The following is a 19,116-nucleotide window of genomic DNA, read 5'->3' on the forward strand; positions in this document are numbered from 1 at the left end:
TAAAATAGAAAAAACAAAATTTCCCATTGTTAAGTTTTTAAGTTCTTTATTGTTAGGAAAATAGAGCAACCCAAGAATGCGATAAAGGGATAGGAACGATGCTAAGCAGAAACAGCAAGCACCCTCACAAACAGGGCATTGCAGTACAGGAACTTGTCGATGACCCCGACGTTGTCACATACCAAACTTCTCTCTTCAGAACAATGGTGAGGTAGAGAGCTGGTTAGGAGAATGAGGAGGGTAGTGGACGGGATAAACACTGCCTTGATGGAAATTGGCGTTTGGGAGAGGATTGAGGGAAAAACTCAACCTATTCACCTGAGTCAGATGAACTTCTGGTGCGGCACCTGCAACACATGACCATTGCTCTCAGAGAAAAGTGGCGGTAATTGCTCTACACCAGAAATAAAAAAATGGCCTCACAAAAAAACAATGAATTAAAAAAAGGAAAGAAAAAAGCCATTAGGAAAGTTAATTAATGACATTGGACTGCTAAGATCTTCATATTGAAGTGTATGACTTCCATCTTTATTTTTAAAATATATTAACAGACATTAAAGGTTATATGTATGCTTTCTTCCAATAAATGAAAGAATAACAATACCTGTGAAAACACTGGCATAGTAGTGAACATCCTATAGATACAATTTCACTGGGTTTCGCATAACCCATGATTCATAATTTGTACAACATATGAGTGATGCCCACGGCAAATGAGATACAACCTCAAACCCTTGTTTGCACAGCTCTCCCAATTATTTTATAATAGCCTTATTTACAGCAATCGTCTTTATGAACTGATAAAAAAAACAACATAAACCATAGAAGCACCAACAAAAACCACTATTTATATTTTGGTGAAAAATATCCCACGCGTCCACCTCTAGCAAGCAAAGCCTCCGTGGCTAATGTACCGAGGAGACCGCGGGATGTGGGTGCTACTTGCCCAGACCAACAAGTGCCTCATCCATCAGTTCATCATCTGTGATACATGGAGAAGCCTGAGACACAGTTGAATGGGGAGAGGGGATAACGAGGGGACTGCGAAGGGGGGATGCCACAGGGGCTGGAGACTTAACTATGTGGACCGAGACAGATGGAGAGGCTGGAAAGGGCATTGGAGGAGCTGCTGAAGGTAAGACTGCTTGAGGTGGCGCAGATATACTCGTTATGGCCATTGGTGGAAGGGGGGGAGGAGGGGGAAGTGGATGCGCAGGGATGGAGGGGGCAGCCATGGGAGGAGACGACATCGGTGGGGGCAGGGGGACAACGGGAGGTTGAGGCTGCATCATAGATGCAGAGGAAACACTGTCTCCCCGTATTGGAGGGGGTACCATGACTTTTATGTCCAGCTTACTTTCTGTCTTGGCCCTAACATCACTAGTGTCCATTAAGTTTTCCAAGGGGTCATGCTGCTGGAGAATAGAGGGCATAGGTGGGGGAGACTGCTGCATTGTCTTTGGCACTATAAGAGGCTTTGACACCTCCATATTCGGTCCCATTGGCACAATAGGTAATTGCATCACCTTATCGTCAGCCACTGTTTCACTGGGAAGTACAGGTTTAGGAGTATGGGTTGGAATCCCTTCAACATGAGTCTTAGAAGTTTGATTAAGATTATCTAAACTTGTAACCAGTTCAGATATGTGTTTGACTGAATCGTCTATTGCCTTTGGTGTAGTCCGATGGGTTTCAGCCTTGCCCTCTGCAGATTCCACACTCTCCATGTGAGTGACAGAAGGCTGAACATCACTAACATCTAGACCACCACTTACAACACTTGCGGTGCCACTGGATTGCAAATGTGATGAAGGAAGTTTTGGACTTAAACAACTGGGAGAAGAAGTAGGGGGAATAGAAGACACAGAGGAAGTTAAGGATGAATGTTCAGAAGGGGTAGCTACCACTGGCTTACTATTCTTCTCGGAGCCTGTTTGCTTGTCTTCAGCCTTAGAAAATTTCATTCCTGATGCGAGTTCAGTGGCACTGGATTCCCTCTTCACTAAATCATGCCGAGCAGATTCAAGCTTTTCTCTTTCATTTCCACTTCTTTTTGAGCCATCAACTGAGTCACCCAAGCGTGTGGGGTCATTGGAAATGTTCCGAGAGAGCTTTGGAATTTGAAATTTTGGATCAAGTTTGAGTCCTTCTAAGGGCAAAATAGGATCCACCTTGGAGTGACTGGATGAAAGAGAAGCATTTCCCGCTAATGATTTGAAAGTACCACTACCACGGTCTCCACCATCAACGACAGTCATACCTCCTTCTAGCCTATCATCCCTTAAAGAAGCTGGACTAGATTTTCTTTGCTCAGATGACTTTGATCCAAAAGGAGATGATATTTTCTCTTTAGGGCGGACTTTATCCCTTCTGGTATCTCCAGGGCTACTCTGCTTAGGAGAATTGGAAGACTTCGAAATTTTTGACACACCTACACCTGAACTGCTACTCTTTAATGAACATGATTTCCCTGAACTGGTGGGTGTACTTGCAGCTCCATAACTCTTGGAAGATCCTAAAGCTACCTTTTGTTGGGGTTTCTTTGATGCTGGTCCACTATTCACCCCAGGCTTTAAGCCAGTATGAGTAACAGATTTAGGAGAAGATGATAGGGAGCCACATTTTATACCCGAGGACATTCTAGCTGATGAATCTTTAGTTCGTGTTTTATTGATAGTTAATTTCATTCCATCCAGACTTGGTTTAACCATATACTCTGGATTTTTTCCATCAGCAATACTTTTCCCAGGCTCTCTGCTCTTATTCTCAGTCGTCTTCTGAGAAGTTGTGCTGCTCATTGTATCCTTCTTTTCTTTTGAACGTTCAGCTGATGACTCCTTCTTGATATCCCCACATATAATGCCATCTCCATAGCTGCCCATCAGTTTATCTGATTTTAATTTGTCAATCACTGCAGAGAGAGAAGAACCCTTTCTATTTCGTATTTGCTGCTGTTTGGAAGGTGCAGATGCCATTTTTTCACATGATGCAGTCGGTGACTTGTCAGACATGCTGGAGGATGAGGGGTTATTTGATGAAACAGATGAAGGGTTAGACGTCAAGCAGCCTTGAGAATTACTACTTGCCATCATTTTTGAAACCGACTGCACCAAGTCACTACTTTGAGAAAAATCTAGTTGTTTCAACTTCACAGTAGAGGCTTTCAGTTTTGGACTCTGGTGCCCTGAGCTCATATTGCTGCTACTACTAACTACTTTGCGATCCTTATCCTTCTCTTTGGATTTTCCAAACTTCAGGAGAACATCACCAGAGCTTGAGTTACCACTACTTCCACTTTTGCTGAGATTAGCTGAGGCAGACTTGAGAGCTGACATACTGGGCTTCCCTGACCCTGATTGTTTCGGAGACAGGCCAGCATGCTTGGGACTCACAGATGAACTGTGCTTAGGGCTTCCAGTGTTATACAAAGGGGAAGACCCTGGATTGCTCGAAGAGTGCTTTGGACTCTGAGATGTCTTAGGTTTGATGAGACCTTGAGAAGAGAGAGGCGATGATGCACCACCCTTCATGAGAGAAATAGGTTTCACTGATGTGGAGTGGGTTGGCGAGGATGAAAATTTTCTCATTCCAGAAGACTGCAAGGGCGGAGATCCACTCGAAGGATTTCCACTCTTCAAACCCAAAGATGAAGATATGGACTTACTACTCGCAACTTCCTGCTTGTTTAACGACTTTTCGACAGACTTCCCTGGAATTTGTGGAGGACCCATGACTTCTAGTCTAACTGTTGGAACTTTCGATTGTTTCCCACCATCAATCGGTGAAAGGCTTTCTTCTCTGCGTCTTTTCCGTTTCTTCTCAGCTCTCTTGCCATCATCATCACCACTACCAGGAGGATGAGGCGATGAAGACATCATCCTCTTGCCTTCCTTGACTTTAGATGTCCTGGTTGTATCATCTCTCCTATCCCTGCTCCCACTACTCCTATCCTCACTTGAGGATGAACTGGATTTTGAAGAAATGGGAGTAATCGTAATTGAACTGGGTAGAGTGGTAGCCGCTGATGTGACAATGGGGATTATCTCTATTCCCGGCCTCCTCTCCAAACCCATTCCAGTCAGCACTGATGAAAGGCTTGGAGAGGTCATGATCGATGAAGAAGTAATAGGAGTTATGCTGACAGATGGAGCTACCATACTCTTATTACTCTCAGCCAGATCTAGAATTATAGTCTGTGGAGTCTGACCATCAGTGCTTTTACTCTCCTTACGTCCATCAATGCGAGAAGACATGGAAGAAGATGACTTCTTTTTCTTTTCCCTATGTCGTTCCACATTATGAACAGGAGGAATGATGGAAGACACTTTCACTTCGTGAATATCAGGGTTTACTTCCAAGTCGTGGCTTTCTGACTGAGTCTGCACAGGTGCCTCCTCCTCATAATCATAGGGATCGTCTTTGGGTTCAGTAAAGTCAACCATTGGTATGACAGGGGGTGTGGCATTAGCTGCGGGGACTTCCATTCCACCCCGACCTGCACCACTTCCTCCCTCAACAAACTCATCAGATTTGGAATAGGAAGAAATGGAAGAAGATGAAGAAGACGAGGAAGACGAATCACCACCATGGTGACCTAAATCAGAGGGGGCAACAGTGGTAGTGGGCGTGCCAATGGGAGTAGACTCTCCACTGGTGGCAATTGCATCTGGGCTAGGTGTATCATACTCCTCACCAGCTGCAGTCACTCTTCTCTTGGGACTACGGGAACTCCAAATCCCAGTTAAGTTTTCACAAGAGTTTCCCTTTCGCTTGCGCTTCTTCGGCTTCTGGGTGGCTACATGCTGGTCGTTTAAGAGAGTTAAAAGAACGGGAGGGGACTTCTGCTGCCCTGCCGCCTGATTCAATCCAGTCGGCAGGGCACCAACCCCTAAAGGGTTCAACATACCTGGCTGAGTGTTCTCCAAAGGAGCTTGCAAATTCCCTGAAACAGTATTCTGAACGGGACTTTGAAATGGAGGATAGGCTTCAGATCGGGAGCTTGCTGCCATGGTTGAAAGCTCTGCTGACTCACTTCCCACAATACACACCTGACTCAAAATATTTTGATTCATCACTGATCCCAATTGATCATGGGATGTACCATTTTGTTCTGTCTTAGGTGTGATTTTCCCATCAAAATCACCTGATAACTTATTGTTCTGGCTAGCATCCCCCAAGGCACTCATGGAAAAATTCCCAATAGCAACTCCGAAGTTTCCATTGGTTTGCACTGTCTTGAAATTCTGACCTTGCCACTTCCTTATCAGAGCCCTCATGGTTATAGGTATGGACAGGCATCTGTAAAAGTAAATAAAATTATATTGTCAATATGTTGGGTCAAAAAAGGTTATAGATCACTTGAAAGCACATAAATTGTGAAGCACAAAATAGAAATTGAGTGCTTTGAGATTAAATCCAACAAAATACATGACAAACGTAGGAAGACTACAGTGAGAACAGCTAGCAGTGACCTACATGGGGTCAACTAAAAATACTCATAAAGTGAGAAAATCATTTTCCTTGCATTGTACTTAAAATCTATCGAACTATCAAGACATCCACTTCACTTGTGGTATTTTTGGTGGTTTCACAGAACATCTTGGTGTATGGTTCTGAAAAAATTGTGCTACAAGTCAACTGACACATTTGTATTGCGCCACAATCCCAAGGCTAAAAATGAACTTAAAACAATAGTTTCTTGCCTTTGCCTGATACAAGCAAGGAATGACTACAGTCCTTGCTAAAACTAAGAACCTTGCACAATAGATGATTTCGGACTGAACAAGACGATTCTCCTGAAACCAAGGTCATTGCAGGTGAAAGTGTAGAACCTGTAATCTTACGTTTATCATGTGCCTTCACTTCCTGAGGGCCAGCAACATAATTCACACTACACAAACTGAATAAGGCCAGCAATTCTTATACTACATAGAGATACTTTGCTGTTCATTCTGCAGGCCTTTTACACATCTAAGTGGGTGACAAGAGGTGGCGTGTGCCAAGAGAACTCCTAGCAACACATGAATAAATTAAGTACAGAGGGAACCAAAAGTACAAAGTTAAAGGGATCCAAATTTTTTGGAACTTGGCAAACTAGAGGGTTTGTAAAAGGGAGACTGTATTTGTGCGCAGCAGGTTACATGCAGTTGCCGCTGGGCAGGCAAGTAATTACCCTAAAAAATATCACACCACTCTGACTACAGTATTTGAGTAAAAATAGAGTGACACTCGAATAAAAAACAAAGATTATGAGCAGAAAATATCACCCGGAGGTCATAATTATTCATACCAAAGATAGAATTTTAACTCTCCACCAGAGGCATTTCAAAATTATGCTCTTTCTAATACAGGACAGCAATGACTGAGAAACTGAATCAACTGACCGAAGGATTATAAACTATCAGCTATTCAACCAACAAAACCAGCCCTTATCCCAGTCTCCTTAGCCACCCTATTCCTCCTTACCCATGTTACCACTGAGGCTGCTAGGATCTTCTCCTGCTACAGAATAGCTTCATTTAGCTGATCCTGTAGTTCTAATGCACCTGGTAAATTAATAGTCTCTCTGAAACCATTGCTTCTTGTCTGAGCCTAATACCACACCACTGAATTTCTCACAGCCATTTTTCAAGAATTGTTACTTGCTACCTTTGGAATTTGTCACGGAAAAAGTCATGACATGGCCGGCTGAGCAGCACTGATACATCCTCATAATAATTCCACTTCTGTTTTTAATAGATACATCCTTTCAGAAACATCATCGGTACAAAATCTCCAACTCTACGTGAAAGAAGGGGTGAGTCGCACTGGCAGAGGGATTAGAGTGACATTAAACATTTCTGAGACATCCAAGTTATGGAAGGATTCCAGCATCAGCCAATTGTCAAACTGAAATTAAGTGAGAAAGGCATCTCTCTAGACATTGGGGTAGCTAGAGATTAACTATATTGAGAAGCAGTAGAACTAAAAATGGGTTAGAGAAGCCCTTCTATTCTCATGGAAGAGGGCTGTGCCCAAGGTCATTATTGCCTCTCATCTTCAGAAATTATGCTGGCCATTGACCTTGTTTACAAACTTGCTAAAATAGGTAAGATATAGGGCCCCGCCCAATATTGTGGAGATATCACACTTGAAAAGTTGTCGATATGGATCCTGGCTGTTGCTGGATTATCTATGCACATTTGAATAGGGGAGTTAGAACTGTTGCTGGGAAGTCGTGAAGCCTTTGTCTATCTTTGTAAAAAATACTAGTTAATATTAAAGTTAAATGTAATCATGGTTAAAAAATTTGCTATTTTTCAGAGTGGAGCTAAAACACACGAAAATTTGTTGGCTTGGAGAAGTAAAAATGCTACTGAATAAGGGTGGGAACCAAACCTATTTTTTGGTTCTTTACGAAGGGAAGGATGAAAGCCGATGACAAGTTTACACACACTGGCTGAAAACATTGGTGTGGTGTTTTCCAATGTTTGATTGGTAGCTCTCTCTTTACCTTGGGGTGATTGGTAAATGGTTGGACTGAGTGAAAAAGAGTGGAACCACTCCTAAGGACTGGCAGTGTATTTTGTAAAACTTTAAAATTGAAGTGTTGCAAATTTAAGGCTTTCTTGCCTAGATTTCCGCATTGGAATGATCAGAACCTGGAGAGAAGTCTATAAATTCATGTCAATTCATATCAGGTATGTAAGTGGGAGATACTACTCTACTAACAAAAAGCAATCTTAGAAAATACAGAAATTGAAAAATAATTACGAAAACGATGCAAAATTAATTGGAAAATGTACTTATGATGAGAAATACAAGATAAGAGTCGCAAAGGAATAAATGGAGACAACACTCATTTTTAGGAACTTATTTTTCATGTGATTCAGGCTTCAGGGGGAAATAAATCAGACTCAAGACCTAAGACGTACATAAGAGTATCATTCCTCAAGAGACAAGGGTGTGTTCTAAGATTGTAAAAATATAACATTAATATAGAATCCCCTTTCAAGTATTATACATGAAATGAGTATTCATTCATTTGCAATATGTAGCATGACCACCATAATAGAGCAATATGCCATCAGAAAGTCAGGTAATGAGGTATTGGAAGAATTTCATAAAGAAAAGATTGGGACTGATACTAAAAACGATATTTTACTGCTTTCACTAAATACTGAGTAACACCTGGAATTTAATTATCCAGTCTCATGTTCAATTACTCAACAAAATTAAGAGGGCTGAAATTACAAACAGCTCTTGAAGATAATGGTGACTCCACCCAGAAACAAAGGAAATGAGGAAAGATTTGATGCTTTCCCGGCGAATGATGTGAGTGAACTTCTCTCGGGTTTCCCACCGGGTTAAAGGCTTCATAATGGCCGACGTTTCGAGCTCCAACTTGGCGCTCATCATCCAGTAGCCCTGATGATGAGCGCCGAGTCGGAGCTCGAAACGTCGGCTATTATGAAGCCTTTAACCCGGTGGGAAACCCGAGAGAAGTTTACTCACAAAGGAAATGAGATTTTCATGAATACTCCATAATAAACTAAACTATAGAACATCCTTAACTGACGATTAAAAAGATAGGTCTTTGAATACACATTTCATGGGAATTGTTTTGAAAAAGAAAATTTTTACACAGGCTCCAACGACAAAGGTCAATGGATATGAAAAGAGTTACAGTAAACTCTCGTTTTTACGAAATTCACGGGACTGAAAAACCGGAGGTTTGTCATTACAAAGTTCTTATGAACATATTTTTTAAGAGTCATCGCTAAAAAATAAAATTTGTTAAAATTTCTGTCTCTTCAATCTCCCATACTTATACGTATACGAACTGTGGAATAGCTTCAGAGTAAGATATACAAGATTATGTACAAATACAGAAAGTTTTCGACCTACGAACAAGTTGCGTTCCGTGAGCTTGTTCGTAACTTGATAAACCTATGCACGACATCGAAAAGTGTGGTTATCCCGCAGCATGCAACACTGAATCACAACTGCGTTAACTCACGATTGTGACCAACTGATCTAGCTGTGTGTGCTATGCAGATGGAGCTGAATAAAATGCGCTGTCCGCTGGAAGGAAGAACAGGGAAATTCTGTACTGACTTTGCAACAGATTTAAATGACAGTTATTTCAGACTGTGCCCAAAGTGCAAGTTCCTTTATGCCACATTGCATCACATCAGTCAACTCCAAAGGCACCAAATTTGCTTGGGCACGCTTGAATTTTTCAAGTGTTTGTATCTCTGGAAGTGTAAATCGTATGTTTATAGTATTTCATATACGACGTACTAATCGTATTTCATATAGGACATACTAATTGTAATTTCTGAGCGGTAATGAGTGGGTCACCAAGATTCACAGGAATGAAACTTATTTCAAGTTGTTGCGGGGATTCTGAAGTATCTACAGAAGAAAGAACTACAACTGATGCTCTAGGGCACAGTGTACAAGGAGAACTTAAGCGTAGTAAATATCCACCTTTAAAACTGCCATAAGTGTCATAAAACACCATTAGTTAGTGTATAAAACCCATTCCTTATCCGTGGAACTTCGTAATATCTTATTCACTTTATAACCCCTGGGTCCAGAACCGAGGTTCATAATTTTGTAATAACGAACATTTTGTAACAAAGTTTCTTTTGCTAAAGATTGGAGTAGCCTTTTTGTCAGGACCAATGATTTGCTTCATAAAAATGAGAACTTCATAATAACATTGTTTGTATGAGAGACTACTATATTTACATTTAAAACATAAATACCATTATGACAAAAAACTTATGTTAAGTGTTAAATAATATAGCTTCTCTGCACCATAATTTTGCTTTTACACAACACTGCATAATATCTATTAAAGGAAAACATTTTTGCAACAAAAGCATTTGTTTTGAGTAGATCAGTCTCAGCAATATGGTAAAACAGGAGTCTAATGAATTAAAATGTAAACAAGGGGTATAATATAAACTGGCACTTGATTAAGCAAAAGGAAAGGGTAGCATGTACATTCACTAATTCAACCAGAAAAATGCAATGCAGTATCGGAAAAGAGTTCTAGACGGAGAGCATTTGCATCCACTACTCATGGCATAACTATAGGATCTGTCTTCTTCTCGTGGATCAGTATAGAATTGTTGGCTGAATAAGCTAAGAAGACATGAAGATTAGCATTTCTGCCAATATTTTTGATAAGCAATTATGAGAAAGACAACTTAAATATCTTTCAAATGAAGGAAGGCAATTATCAAGGAGAACAACATTTAACTATGGTAAGATTACCTTTGTACTACTTTGCTGGCATATTCAGCAGTTGCCAAAGTATTATCACTGGCTGTGCTGTACAGCTTACATTTTACACAAGACAAATCGGTGAGATCCAATTCAGCAGTTGCCATACTTTCTTCCAAAGGGTGTTCAAATGATATTGATAAATGCTGCCAAGATAATGCAGTCACCTCAAATATGATTACATTATCTAACTCTGTAATGGATTGAAACAAGAAAAATCAGAAGAAATGAAAAAAATTGAATGAAAATATTTAAAAAATACATTGGAAATATTTCAAGCAAAAAAATCATAAACAGAACTCACCTTGTTTACTGAAAGGGCGAATACAACTAGCCACCAGCACATTAAACAATACTTGCTGCCTCAAAAAAACAAGTATTTGAGGTATATGAGCGGGATGCAAAAATGGGATGCTATTCACCATTATGCCTTGTAAATTTCGATTTTCAGTCATGAAATAACAATGATACTGATCTGGGAGAGTCTGGAAGACAGGAATTAAAACGTATGTAGACTTTCTTCTTTTCAGGCACTAATTCAATTATGACAAAATAAATGACAGATACACTTACTACAAAAAGCCCCCTGTTATTAGCACAATCCAGCTGACCATCAGAGGAATGCCTAGCAATAAGGCTTAACAGTGGGTGAGGTGAGGACAGATCTCCACATTCCATCTCTGTGATTTGTTGAATTCGGCGAGCCAAGGTGGTACACATTGGCAAAGGCTGCTTCAAATGCAGCACAAAACAGGCTGGAAGGGTGGCACTATTAGCTGCTGTAAGTGTTGCATATGATGGAGAGCTGTGAAATAAAAAAAATATTAATTTTTTAGAAACTATCACTCAAAGAAGTCAGGTTCACCTTCTCAGTGAATAGCTTACTGTTTAACACCGTAAATACATGTAACAAAATAAGAATGAACATGAAATAAAATAAGACAGTAAGGGCAGTCAATAAGCATTGTTCAAAACTAACTTGCCACCATAAGTTGAGTAAAATATCTTTTACTTAGACATGGAGGTGCATGCCACATCAGGAGATCAGCCTGACTTTATGAGACCCATACCTCTTAACGAAACTCAGACAAATCCCGTGGTACATCACTCAGCATACTCCCAAATGTATAATTATCAACATGAGAAGCAAAAGCTTCAATCAAGGAGAAAGCTACTCTTGATTAAAGACAACTTAAAGGAAGATGTCAATGACACTGCCATTAACAAAATTTTTCGAAAAAAATTAATTTCATAATTAGATCATGTTCTGAGCTGGGAAGTTTTTCACTTTTAGTCCAGTTCATAATAAGTTGTTACTAGTGAGGGTTAAGGCTAAATTATACAGTAAAGTCTTGATTTTATGAAGCAGGATAATACTAAGTTTCGATATACAAAGCAAAACTGGTGATCCTGAGTAAAAGCCTATCTTAAATTCATAGCACATTAGAAAAGCCGAATTTTCCCAATTTAGAAAGTTTTCAAAATTACGAACCCTAACCTCAGTCGAATAAGAAATGTTAGCAACAATAGGACTGTCGACTGTCCAAGGACATTTGTACTGTGAAAATAATCGTATTGAGAAACAGACTTAACATAATTCAAAGTATGCTTCCGTGCAAGGGCGGATCCTGAAATTTTTTCTTGGGGTGAGGGGTAAACATGGGGTCTGAAAGGCAAACTGTAACCTCATTTTTGGGATGAAGAACATCATTTACTGTACAAAATATATTCTTCATCTCCATACTTTATAATACAAAACAAAATGACAGCAATGATAACAGGGCCTTATTAAAACTTCTGCCTATTTTTTAAGTGCCTAGGGGAGTAAGTCACCCTTGCCTATCCCTAAATCAGCTTATGCTTCCATGTGAAAAAAATGGGAAAATATCAGACACCCCATGTGCAGGAAAAAATTTCCCCACACATGAGGGAATAATAGTCCTTAAAAGGGTTCGGTGCTTTGCATTTAAACTTTTGGCCATATAACCCCTGATGGTGCGTGATTTGAAGAAAGCTCCCTATGGACTTTGAAACTACTCTATGAATTCTAAGATGCAAATTTTGAAAACCACTTATTGCAATAATTTATACCTTTAAATATAATGAAAAAGCATTTATTGAAGAATACTCTCATCCATAACAATTGTCAATAATAATGTTTAAAATAATTCTGTAGAGACAAATGAAGATAAAAAACCTAACTATGTATAAGTTTTGTGAGAATTACAAAAAATTCTTGAAAATATGTAACTTGATATTACAAAGTGTCACATTTTCACTGACTTCAAATTATGAAGAGTTTACTGTAAATACTAATCATAAAAAGAAGAGACAAGAAAAGAGGCGTGGCATAGTAGAAGTCCATTGTAAAGAGTCTTAATGATAATCCAAAGATAGCTGTCATTATGCAACCTCATACTACCTAACGTTCACCACAAATATCACCATCGATCAATGCATTTCTTCAGGGTTTCCTTCTGCGTCAGCTTGTTTGTGGAAGGAAACCCTGAAGTAATGCAGAGATCAAACCATCGCCGCGGAAACCTATGTTCTGAAATATCACCATCCACTACCTAACCACTCCTTCCAAATGAAAGAACTACAAAACCATCCCTTTTGCAAAAAGCTCTATAAACGTCTTGAAAAATCAACCAGATCCTGGTATTCCCAACAAGTTACCAATACTTATAATATACAATACAAATACAATTTTTCTTGTGGATTTTTTGCACAATTTGTGCATTGCGGGTGACTCCGTAAAAAATATCACTGTGGCTAGTTCCGGTATATTTAAATTGACCATAGTAGGTTACATAGGAGACCTCTATGCCCGCGTTTAGAGGATCAGCGTTCAAAAGCTGGTTGAAGCATATTTTACCTTCCTCTGAGGAAGTTTTGGGGTAAAGTCATGGGGTAACCTGCAACTTCAAATGAAGTTGCAGGTTACCCCATTCCGCAGGCTAGTCTACGGGCATTTCCTTGAATAGGGTGAAGTGAGATAAGTTGGGAGCAGAAGTCAGTCTACAATGCTACAGATGTCACGATACCAAAATAAAGGAGCGAAAGAGGTGAGCATTGAATGGCAACATGAAAATAGAGACTTTTTATAGTAGTGGGCCAAAAGTAACCAATCACTTGAAGAAGTTAATTTCTTAAAACTCTTACCATGGCCAGACTCTTACTTTTGGTAAAGCTCTCTATAATGGACTTCTACTATAGCACAAAATTAGATTCAAATACATACTAAGTAAACAGTTTCTCGAACTTGTGCTAACAATCCATTGCATACCTTTTACCGTTTGGACTCCTATTTACAGTAATTAATGGAGCCGTTTGAAGCTTGTGAGATGTTGAGCTCTCTATGCATACTGTCACACTGTGGCCAAGATTTTCAGAAATAACATTTTCTACAGTAAGTGGGATAGAGGATTTAGACTCCATATCAAGTAAATCATAAGGCGAGACAAAGTATGTGAGCTTCAAGGCATGACCTGAAAAAAATTGAAAACAGATTTAATAACCATACCTGGATTTTACCCTAAAATTACATCAATAGTATAAACTGTTAAAACAGTCTTTCATGAACAAAACAAAACTCAGTAGCCTGATCCTGGCCTGTTTTTCATAATTCCTGGCAATTAAAATGCTAGGCTACTTTTCCAACAACAAACAAAATATTTGTGGAAATAGGGTAGTTTCCATCATCAAAGAAAACGAAAGGCATTGATTGCGATTCGTTACCCACCATTACTGTATTCATAATATACAAATTATTTCATTTTAGAAATACAGGTTTAGACGAATGGCAATGGTCCATTTTTATCCTCATTTGAAAAGGGCCAGATTGGCGCCCGTGCGATGCCACTCCACGTGACGTCACAGGGACCTAGTTTCTATACGAGAAGATAGGAGTTATACATCGTCTGAGGTTACCAATGCATGCATGAGTCACAGAGCTCAGGGAAACATGTCTTAATAATCACTTATTAAAAATAGCTAAGGTCAGAAAGTTTTCTTCATTTGATAAGGTATTAATAATCCTTATTTAAGCCAAGTGCTACCAGCCAGCAGGGTACTCAGCTACCCGCTAACAGCCTGCGTCGTATCAGCGCTAAGCATCGCCTCAAGGTCACCTCACAAGGCGGCAGCGGGAACCAGAAATATGTCACACGGAGAGATTTCCCGGCATTCATACACTCGCGTCGCGTTTTCGCGCGCTTGAAAATTTTCACTTTTCATTTAATCGCGAAAAATAGATATCGTAATAGAAATTCTAAAATCGTGAAATACATACTCCAGGAGTAATAATCTTTCGATTTAGGCTATAAAAAAATAATAGGAGACCACCCTATTAAAATATTGGTGTACATGACATTTCCTGTTACACAGTTCTACCACATATTGTCATCCACCCTTAATTTTCTTGGAATAAGAATTAGAGTGATGGCTTGAATAGATAGCATAGGCACAGGATCATACGGCAGCAAGAGTGAAAGATACCTATTATTAAAACCTGCCTTTAGGCTAAGAATTGTAAGGGTGTAGCAGAAGGATTGAAATGTTTACTCAGATGCAGTACGAACATTTGAATTTCATACAGACTGTCGACTCATCCACTCAACATAGAAACATGTTTTACATGGTTGTACAAGGAGGAGAAAAATACCGAAGCTTAACGGATAAAATCAGCTCCACCCTATTGCAGATACCCATCCAAATTTTTAACATTTCATTGATAGTGAGTTTCTGGACTAGATATGTAGTAGGAATTTCAATGAAATTGCTCAAAACAAGATTGTGGATAAGTTTTCTTTGAAATGAGTGAACTTCTTTGTTATTTTATTGACATTCTACAGTTAAATGACAAGCTAGCCTAGCATCAAATAATATCCAGAAACCATTTTGAATAAATAAAATAATACTGACATGAATTAGTGAACAAATTTTAGACTAAGTTATAATGAAGGGAGTCTCTTGCACTCTGGAGTAAGTCTGCATCAAAACTTAATCGGATGATAATACCTATTGTTTATTACTGTTACTTTGTTTCACCACATGATTTTGAAGTATCTGCTAGCTAATAATTCAAGCGTGTATCCTAAGAAGATTTTTTTCCACTATTCAAATGTGTATTTTGAGTGTTTTTCAAAGGAATAAAAAACATGATTCCATATATTGATTTTCTTTTCAAAAACAAAAGAACTGCCAATTTATCGATTAATCCATCTATCGATTCCAAATTTGATTTTGGTTGAAGGGTCAAGCCTTATATTTTGATAAAAACTCAATAGCTCACAAAAATGATTTTGACTGACATTTTTCCATCACAATACGTGTGCACCTTAACAGCAGACAAGATAATCTAAACTGGGGCCGTATTCTGTAACTCCAAACCGATTGGTGCGGCACCGATTCGTCGGGTGCAACATCACACCGACTCCCGGCAAGCAGTGGCGCAATTCTGTACGAACCCGATCGTTGCGGCACCGACGTGAGGACAGGAGATCGTCGGTAGCCGTACCAACAGCAAAAAGGTGTCGAAACGGCCACCGACTACTGTGTTTCATGAACTCCCCGGTGCGCATTGTACGTTTTATTTTGTTTTTACCTCATCACCGAGTAAATAATGAGGTTTGCTGCAATGTTATCTTTTTCTGCCCCTTCGAATACGCATCTATAATTCACTGTGTCATCATCCATATTGATTACCTTGACAGAAATATAAGATATTGGTTAATAAACATGAGGTTTGCTAACATATAATGACTTTCTCTCATTTATGTTACCACTTTCACTCGCTTGTGATAGGATTTATTTCTCTATCATCATTTATTTGCTCCTTTGACAAAAAAAAGATATTTTTGATTAAATATGAGTTTTGCCGCAATGTTATCACTTTATCTCACTCTGAATAGGCAACTATTATTTCACTCAATCATCAATTGGCGTTTCTCTCGGCATAGAAATAAGATCTTTTTATTGAAGTATGAAGTTTGCCACAACGGTATCAGTTTCTTTCATTTGTAATAGGCAACTATATTTCATTTTATCGTCAGCCATTGATTCCCTTGAAGATAAAAGAAGATATTTGTTAATAAGTATGAGGTTTGCCGCAATATTATCATTTTCTCTCACTTGGAATGCGCAACTTATACATATGTATTTCACCCAATCACAATTTCTTTACTTCCTCGTCATTACACTTCTTTTAATTACACCCAGCTCCATATTTTTATAACATACTCCTAACTTGTTCCTCTAGTATAACGTTTACATTTGCTTTTGAATCCTATAGTATATGCAATAGTAATCCAATGTATATATACGTTCACGTTCTATGTGATTTTCGTCTGCTACATTGCCAATGGCATAACCTTCCGTTGATAACATTTAGACAGAACTTACTTAATGATAGCTATATTACCAAATCATGAATAAATAGCAATATACGGGACCAATATTTAAAAAAGAAACTACGATCTCTAGGATAGTTTTAAAAAATTCATTCCAGCAACAACAATCTCCATCACATTCAAACTTTATTGTGATATTGTAATATTGTTTCCTTCAATTCTATAGGTACAGCATTACTACCACACATTATATAAGCATTGTTAACAACTTATCCAATATTGATTATCTTAATCTAGCAATAAGTCGTAATTTCCACAAATAAAAAGATTGAGAATGACGACAACAAACTGTGCCTATGAGTCTTCACTTGTTTTACCCTTCTTTCATTGGTGGTAACACGTTAGATGACTACTAACTTCGGATATATTCGGATTTTCCCTGTTTGGGAAGGAAGGGGAACCGTACTGACTGGTTTGAAACCGACGACCTTACAGAATCCATGAAAGTGCCGTCGTCGGTACCGAAACCGTTGTTGGTACGGAATGATGTCCAGTCGGTGGGCTTGAAAGGGAAACCGATCAGTGCAGTACCGAGGAAATACAGAATACGGCCCCTGATTGAACTAATGGGCTTAAGGAAATGGGTATTTGGAGTTCCATTTCCCTGGTTCAATAATCTAGGCATATTGGATCACATTCTGACAAACATGCTAAGGCACACAAGTGCTGAGATAGACTTTGACAACAAATGAGCAATTGTACCAATGCACACAGGAAAATGGTCACTTCCAATCCTCCCAGGAATTCTGGTCAACACAAATCACTGTATTCATGAGTACCTCGTGTAAAATGGCCCTCAGGTATGTACTTCATCTATTGACCAAAGGGATAATTACAACACACTTAATGCTAAACAATCCAAGCTCTTTACCTCCTCTCCTTTTCTCAAGAATGCCAACTGGAGACTTGTGTACCAGATTGAATGGTTCTTTGATGAAAGTCTGAAGTTGAGCCAATGTTCCCAGATCTTTCTCCAAAGACTGAAGAGCAAGGAATGCTTTACATTTGACCTTTTTCTCTGCATTCAACTGGTATATAGAGGCCAACCCCTCAAGCTGCTGAGAAAAGTCTGCAAAATCTCCACGTGATAGGCAATCCACAAGCTCTTCACAACTCTGCAATGATAAACAAGCAGACTTAAGAACATTGTTTTATGAGATCATAAACATTCAATCAGCAAATAGTGGTTATAATGATTCACCTGCTGCTCCACTTTTCCTTCATGATGAATTTTAACATCTTTGACAACTCCAGACGGCTCTAAAACTACTTCCAAATAAAACATATCTGAAGATATAAACCAATCCACACCAGAGGGACCAGCCATAAATTTCAACCTAGGGAAAATTAAACAAAATTATTCACTTAATTGTGACATTACAATTTGACACATCACGAACACAAGAATGCTTCAATATATTAGTCAAACGTCTACCAATATATTAAATCGTTATGTCTCATCTGGATTCTTCACATGAGTGAAGCTATAGTCGCCTCCCCACCCAACATCAAGAACAAAACCCTTTGGCGTTAGCTAAAACATATATATCAAGCCTATGACAGATAATAACGCAAAAACACGAAATTTCATTATATGAGCTGTAGCAGATTAACCAGTTTACGACCATTTCAAAAAAATATAGGAGCAACTTACCCTAACTGTCTCGTAACACTCTCCAATCGCTCCACCATAGCCTGCAACGTTGTCACTTTAATGGAGTGTTGTAAGGTATCTAAGCATTTTTGCATTTGGCTTCTTTCCACAGTATCCAATGGATAACGCTTTTCCTGATAGTAAAAAAATCGTTCAATAGAATAAAGATACACAGCATACAAAATACAATTGGAAAATAGCTTTACGTACCAGTAACGCCATTCGCACAGCTTTAGCATTTTCCGCGAATGACTTAAACTGACCAGCCTTCGACCTGAGTTTCTCCATGAGAAGTTCCATTTGCCATTCTTTAGCTTTATCCCCTGGTCCTGGACCTAAAGTGATAAGAGCATAAATAAGCTTTCAAGTTTTGCTCTGTTTACAAATGCGAATCCTAATCAGCCACATTAACAGTGGAAACTACCGTACGCGCCTATTTACACTGGGTGTTCATAAGACAGAATATTAATCTACACGACACAGACCTGTGGGTTTCTGAATTCCTGGCCCTTCTACCGCTACCTTCGATGAAAACGTGGACGCCATTTCTTCCCCAATAACTCCAGTCACAACATTAATAAATTACTACTCCACTAACATGTATATAATACAAAACTTTACAAAATTCATGTTAACACTTAATACTAATCTCGAAACATTGTGATTGCACTCATTTAACATAACTTAATAGCCAAATATTTCACTTGTGAAGTCAACATTAACCAGCATCAGACATTTCGGGGCACGTTAACGGCTTCGTTCGCTTCGTTTGAC

General features: G+C 39.0%; 1 protein-coding gene across 1 annotated transcript; it reads right to left on the reverse strand.

Annotated features, from left to right (window-relative positions):
* Positions 1–493: 493 nt before the first annotated feature.
* LOC124158567 (mediator of RNA polymerase II transcription subunit 1-like) lies at positions 494–19,101 on the reverse strand. The gene is made up of 10 exons (XM_046533723.1): positions 18,828–19,101; positions 18,553–18,677; positions 18,343–18,476; positions 17,890–18,025; positions 17,560–17,803; positions 13,565–13,766; positions 10,849–11,080; positions 10,580–10,760; positions 10,267–10,468; positions 494–5,298 (listed from the first exon to the last, which is right to left on the reverse strand). The coding sequence occupies exons 1-10, from the start codon at positions 18,886–18,888 to the stop codon at positions 939–941; spliced, it is 5,877 nt and encodes a 1,958-aa protein (XP_046389679.1). The 5' UTR covers positions 18,889–19,101; the 3' UTR covers positions 494–938.
* Positions 19,102–19,116: the final 15 nt, after the last annotated feature.

This window comes from Ischnura elegans, chromosome 5 (assembly GCF_921293095.1).
Source record: "Ischnura elegans chromosome 5, ioIscEleg1.1, whole genome shotgun sequence".
NCBI lineage: Eukaryota > Metazoa > Arthropoda > Insecta > Odonata > Coenagrionidae > Ischnura > Ischnura elegans.